Raw genomic sequence first — 6,866 nt, forward strand, 5'->3', positions numbered from 1 at the left:
CCCCGGCCCCCCCGCAAGGCCCGGACAAAGCCTGCTCTGAGCCTACACTCCAGCTCCACACACCCCAGCCGTCTGTCACTGTTCCAAGAGCCTGAGCCACTCAGTGTCCTGTCCTCGACGGCGTTTTTCGGTTTGTACTGTCAATGAAAGTATGTGTTTATGCTTGTGAGAACTGTGTTCCTACATCAGGCTTTTCGACTAGTTTTGTTTCTTTTCAGTGGAAACGACGGTAACAACAAACGCCCCAAAACACTCAGATTTCATTTTCAGACCTGCATGTTTAACCAGAGTTCCAAATCTTCCCTCTAACTTTGACGTTGGGTATTTACATTGACAGATGGTTATCAAATGTAGCGACGCTCAAAAGCGAGTTCCACACCGGTCTGTAGAGCTACAGACACCACATCTCTAAAAAGCTCCTTCTTTCCCCCACATCACATCAAACTGCCGATTTAACAGCCTGGCGCCAGGAAACAGGTTTCTCAAACTATCAGGGATCAATCCGGTTAAACGGGAAATGATAAAACGAGTCAAGAAAGCCCTGGATGCAGCGGGAGTATTCGAGAGCTACCGAGGAACGGATCATTTGTAAAGTGCAAATGGACTGTGAAATGTGAAGTGCTCTAAGCTGGTCTGAACGTGCTTCTGTCAAGTGTCAGATGATCACTATTTCGGCAGTAAATCCAAACTACGATAAACAGTGAGGGAGGGAAAGACAGAGAGAAATGGAGAGGCGTTTAGGTTTAGAAAAACTGACAGACGCAAGTATTTGTAACCTCTTACCTCTTCTTATCACACCTCCTTGACCATTCAGAACAAGTCCACACTGGGCCTCCACTGAGCTCTTAAGTCATGAGGAGGGAAAAAAAAGGAAAGAAAGAAAGAAATCAGATACAGAAACCCGCAGAGAGATCACAGAGCTTTTGCTTTGTTACACGACTCGCACAGAAACAATAGTTAAGGTGAACTGGCAAAATACAGTTAGTCTCATCGAACTCCATGGCTCTCGTGAAATCCCACCGCCATCCTGCAGTCTGTCCCTACCTCATGAACTGCAGAATAATTATAATTTTCATTGATATTTAAATACGAGTTTCTCCTGAACTGGAGACTTAGGTCGGCAGTTACGTGGCAGGACAGAGAGACAAACAAGTACTCGTGTTCCTGCGTTAGAGTTGCATGCACAAAGGTAAAAAAATGACTGTTGTATAGTGTTTTTGCATGCCTAGCTGTATATTTATATATATACACACAGCTCACGTCTTATATATGTTTCATGACACACACAGAGCGACTTACAAAGTGTGCACAGAAGTAGACAAAGAGCACAAACAACAGAGGACCTATTGGGCTTTGCCGGCTGCACAGAGTCGTAAGGGTGCTGCAACAATGCGTGTGTCCGCACATGGGTGGGGGTGAATATGTGTCTGTGCACACACACGCAGGCACCCATGTGTGAGTGTGGGGTGAAGAACCATCCAAATAAACTCCTTAGGGGTCCTGGTGCACATCCGAGGAGATCTCACTTCTTTATTCTCCTGTTACAAGGCTGATTATTTGGGTATCTTCGCCCTCCTTAATAAATATTTTTATTGGGATGATAAAAGACTTGAAAGGGTTGGGGTTTCTGTGGGTTTTTCCTTATGGCGGGGTTAAAAAAACACAACAAACCAAACCTAAATCTTTGCCCAGTGGAAATGTGTTAAAGACGCATTTTCCTCTACAAACAAACGAGGTATTGGACATGAAAGAGGCCTTTAAGGGTGTTAACCTACTCAACAGCCCGTGAAGAGTTAAGTAAATGCGGAGAGAGTCGGTGCATAATAAAAACCCCACTTTACAAAACAACCTTTACAGTCCTGGCTCTCTCCCCCACTTTCACCATATTGGCGCTGGCCCTGTAAGACCTTCCTTTTCAAGGCTCTTTTTTATTTTAAGTGTTCTGCCTTAAAGTGATTATGAAATCAATATGAAAAAAACTTGGCAACTGAGCATAAATTAAAGCGGTGATGGGAAAAGGTGTGACAGTTTTCTTTGTTGCCCATGGAAAATCTTTTTAGGGCACTGAAAGATGCCACTCCAGCTCCAAGACTGTTTGCATCTGTTAGGCTGACTTAAACCGCCCTCGAAACTATTGGACATTCACTTAAAATTCTGTGCAGGGAAAAGTATATTTACATTTGTTGCATTTGAAATGAGGCATATGCTGATGAACGATTTAAAAAGAAAGACTAAGGAGAAAGGGGAAGACTGGGTGGACCACAATTTTGGTTTAAAAATATTTATATACAGTCTTGGTTTTGTTCGCCACCAAAACGCTCCCCTCTAAGCCCACGGTGATATTCGCGAGAGTCCAAGTTTGTTCTGAATCATCTAAATCATAACGACAAATATTAATATTTTCAACTTCTCACGCTCAGGCTTTTCCATACCTCAGTCCACTCCCTCATCTGTTCAGGAGAAGAGGGAGGAAGAAAAAATAAAGAAAAGATTAGGTATAAAGACCTAAGTTTTTTCTTTTGAATAAAATGTGATCGAAAAAACAATATTTTCCAAAGAAAAGCCATTGATTTGTTTCTTCTTTAAATAAATAAACAAAGAATGTGCCCCTAGCAGCTTAACCAACCTCTTCTTCTTTTTTTTTTTAAAGGGAAACATGTTGTTTGGTCGGATGACATTGCATAAATGACCAGTTGAATGGCACTAAGTCGAAAATTGGATAAACTATGGTGCTTTTTTTCCCGGGACTTAGGCATTGTCTGCTGTCTTGCAAACGTTCCTAATCCCCTCTTTTGAAAAATACAAGGCTTTGTGCCTGCCAAAGAAAAAAAATTTGTACAGATACAAAAAAATCAGCAGCAGACGTGGTTATAAAAAGGAGTAAATAGGTTTTAGTTGGGCTGAGCAGTGAATGGCAGATTTTTTTTTTTTTTTTTTTTTTTTTTTGAGGGGGGTAACATAAGGAGATCCTTGTGAAAAATGTAAACAAAAAAAATGACCAGAGAGGATAAAATTATATAGTGAATTTTAATGGAGAAAGCTAGGTTTAAATAGTTAGGGTTTCCTCCTCTGAGATACAATAGATAACATTCTTTGTTGTTGGGTTGCTCGATTATTTTCCTCCTTAAAAAAAGGGGAAAAAAAAAAAAGAGATTTCTTTTCTCATAGAAACAGAGGATTTTGGGAGTTTGTTTGTTTATTTGTTTGTTTTGTTTTTAAGGGAAGAAAAGAAATTTTAGTTTTACAAACTTCGGGGCTTTTTCCAGCCTTTGACCGCTACGTCTTTTTTTTTTTTTTTGGAAAGACCAACATAGAGAGCTTTGTATGACTGGGAGCAAGATTTGGGGGAAAAGTAAGTACAGTAAATACGGTCCTATTTGTCTCTCCCCCCGTTGGTCGGGAAGCCTTTAGTTCCTCAGCTGGTCGGGAGAAGGAAGGTTTGTTTTTGATTTAGGCGACTTTTCGAAATGGGTGTCAGATATAGGAAGGCGCTGTTTGCAGGTTTGGAAACAAATTTCATTTTAGCAACCACCTCAGTTTACCAGAGGTGAATTTTTAGTGACGGGAAAGGGATTTTTGAGCGGATAAAGCTGAGGTTTTGATATGTAGAATTTTTTCATGGGTCCAGATGCCGATTAGGAGGGGCTTGATGAATGATTAGATATATAGATAGATGAATTCAGCTTTATCTGCTTTATCTCTCCCTATTAACACCTAGATCGGATATTGCGAGGGATTTTTATCACACTTAATATTTCTGACGAACGTTTGCTCCCGTTTATTTCTTCCCTGACTCATGCCTCGGAGTTCAACGAAAGGTTTGCCTTTGTATTTAAGTCGGAAAGTAGATTTTTTTTCCCTGTCTTGCCTTTTTTCTCTTTTCCTACTCCATCCCTTCCTTAAGACATTCGCTTGCCTTGTCGGTGCAAGTTGTTTAAACCGTTCCGCTTGCCGAAAGAAAGTAAAAGTTATAGGAAAAGCGAGGAGGTGGGTTTGGTTCGGTTTCTGGGTGACTTTTTGGCAAGGGCTGGCACACGCACACGCGGACCCTCACCGGCACACACGCACCCCGAGGTCTCTGGATGAGTCCCACGGTCTCAGACGCCACAGAGACACAACCCACGAGGGGAAGCCAGCCGCGAGTTGGGGTTTTTTGTTGTTGTTTGACCGAGAAAATCCACTTGCTTTTTCCCCCCTCACCCCCATTTTTTTGTTGCTACTATTCTGGAGGGGACGGGCTCCGGATGGGATTTTGGATGAATCGTACCTCCTTTGTATGAGCTATTCTGAGCAGGGGAAAATGGGGAGGGTGAAGGGGGGGACCGGGGCAGGGGGAGGGGAGGAGAAGGTGCCTCGAAAGGAGCTCGCATGCTATTTACCTGCAAATCGTCTGCTCCCGAGGCTGCAAGCCCGAGGCTTGGTCCTGGCAGGAGTCTTTGATCTGGATGCATCCCATATTGGGATCCATGGCTCATAAGAGACAGGTCGTGGCGGCGGTAAGCATCTAAGCACCCCAGCTCTCTCCTCTGCTCGTCCAAGCAAGAGGACTTGAGCGCCCGCGCATTGTGCAGGTTGATAAAATCAGTGGGTTCCCCATGGTGGATCTGCTGGTAGTATTGCTGGGAGTGATGGAGAGAGTTCAAGGAGTAAGCGTCGGGGTTGACTGCCGGGTGGCTGTGTTGGAACTCGTAGTGGAAGGACTGGTGGTGCAGTGGGGTGTACTGGTGGTTAGTGGAGAAGTACGGGGAGGCGAACTCGGTGCCCGTGGTAGAGTAAGTGAGAGGAGATGAGGAGGAATAGGCGACGGTCGAGTTGGCCACAGACTCCAGGCATCCAAGCTGCATCAAACGGTAACTGTTTGATCCGTCATGACGTATCTGAAAGGAAGAAGTGAAAAGAAGACCCCAAAACTGGAGGTTTGTCATTGAAAACCCCGGGTGCGGTTCTGCCGGGCAGGCTGTCCTGCATAGCTTCTCCCCCTGCAGAAGCGTCTAAGCCTCCGAGCGGCAACCCCAGCAACAAAAGATCCTTTCCTACCTTGGGCTGGTGCCATAAAGGTCTGTTCAAAAAATCATCAACAGCCCAGCCTGCCCTTAATACCGTCAAGCGAAAGGAATCCACGCACTGAAATAAAAACCATCTATCTTTCTATCTGTCCATCCATCCACCTCCTGATCACAGCTGTAATATCTGGGGCTGACACACGCACAAAAAAGTCATCAAGCAGAGAAAACTACCGACAATACGCACAAGTCCCGTCCCTGTGTTACAGCGTTACACATTGAGAAAGCTTTGCCGCCTGCTTGCCTTCCTTTCTTCCTTCCTTCCCTTCCCTTCTTTTTTTTTTTTTTTGAACCCCTATTTTTCTTTCTTTTTAAAATAACGAATCAGATCCAAAATATTTCCTCCCCCCCCCCCCAGCGTTTCGAAGGAAAAGGGGAGTCCTGCTTTTTTAGTGAGAACTCCCCATTCCTGTCGAGCTGGTGGTGATTTCTCTCCACTTCATTATATTATTAGGGGTATTATTCTGATTTTCGTTCTGGCAACGGTTTTAACGTGGTAATGAGTTGCCCTTTCTGGCGACAGATGTCATAACGAATTTTCTCTCTATACTTCTTTAAGTTATCTCTGAAGCCGGATTATAATTAAACGTAACGGTCCAATATGGATTTAAAAAAAAAAAAAAAATGGAAACAACCACACAGGCACATCCACACACACATATGCACACACAGGCACACACACATCCACACACGCGCGCACACACACACACACTCGCTCACACACACAAAATACCTCTGCATCGTGGACGAGACCTGGAAAGGTAGTTGACATTTTTTGGTTCTCCGAGAAAAAAAAAAAAAAAAAAAAAAAAAAAGGAGAAGAGGAGAAAGAGAGAGAGAGAGAGGAAAAAAAAAAAATACTCTGGATAAAATTCCCCTCTCCAAATTTAAAAAAAAAAAAAAAAGGGAAGAAAAAAAATTGAAAAATCCAAAGTTCATGTATTTCCCCAATTTTTTTTAGAAAAAATCTGTACAGACAGAGAGAATTTGCAATGTATCTGCATAGATCAGATCTCTCGCTTTTCCATGCACCTCCTTAAAAACCTGTAGGAACAAAATTTTCCCTCTGCACAAAAGCTGCTCCCTGGATCAGATTTTGTACTTGCTGGGTATTTCTTTGGCTGATGTCGTAGGTCCCTTGGTAATATAGAAGTTTTGAAAATTAAGCATCAGCACTGAGAACTGGGAGGACAATAGATAGAGGAGCTTCATCCCAGGAGACAAGGAATAAATATTGTATCTTCGCCTAATAAGGAACTGTAGGTTCTTTCAACATTTTTATACATTTTTTCCTCCACTCTTTAGAATGCTTTTTTTCTTACCCAGGCTAATATGGGAGCTAATCTGATCGAAGGGGTTATTTTGTGTACATTTTATTGGGAAGACATAAAGCTAATATATATTAATATATATTATTAAACCATCCTTTTCAATAGGTAAGTGTTCCTTCCTGTTGATTATACTGCTTTTAAATACTGACCAGAATCTAAGATTGCACAAATTTTATGTGTGTCTGTTTAACTGTATTTTTTTTTTCTAAATGAAAACTATGTGGTTTGTTTTGCTTTGTTTTGGTTTTTCTTTTTTCTTTTTCTTTTTTTTTTCCACTTGCATTTACATCGAATTTAAGTCCTCCCCACACTCCAACCTGCTTTGAAAGCTTCCTAATATGCTATCTTACAGGCTTCTTTAAATAGCATTTTCAAACCTAAAACTAGGGTGAGACCACAAAGTAACACTGCAGTGACATATTATATGGAATTATACATAAAATACATATAGATCTACGGAATCACATCCGTC

At 42.2% G+C, this 6,866-nt stretch overlaps 1 protein-coding gene across 1 annotated transcript; it reads right to left on the reverse strand.

Annotated features, from left to right (window-relative positions):
* Positions 1-46: 46 nt before the first annotated feature.
* Positions 47-5,835, reverse strand: LOC103775156 (transcription factor AP-2-delta-like; the record flags this gene model as incomplete). Its single annotated transcript, XM_008942600.1, has 4 exons — positions 5,797-5,835; positions 4,380-4,877; positions 758-844; positions 47-137 (listed from the first exon to the last, which is right to left on the reverse strand). Coding segments are annotated over exons 1-4 (715 nt in total), but the record flags the coding sequence as incomplete, so codon positions are not given.
* Between the last annotated feature and the right edge of the window lie 1,031 nt (positions 5,836-6,866).

This window comes from Merops nubicus, unplaced genomic scaffold (genome assembly GCF_000691845.1).
Source record: "Merops nubicus isolate BGI_N331 unplaced genomic scaffold, ASM69184v1 scaffold13206, whole genome shotgun sequence".
Lineage (NCBI taxonomy): Eukaryota > Metazoa > Chordata > Aves > Coraciiformes > Meropidae > Merops > Merops nubicus.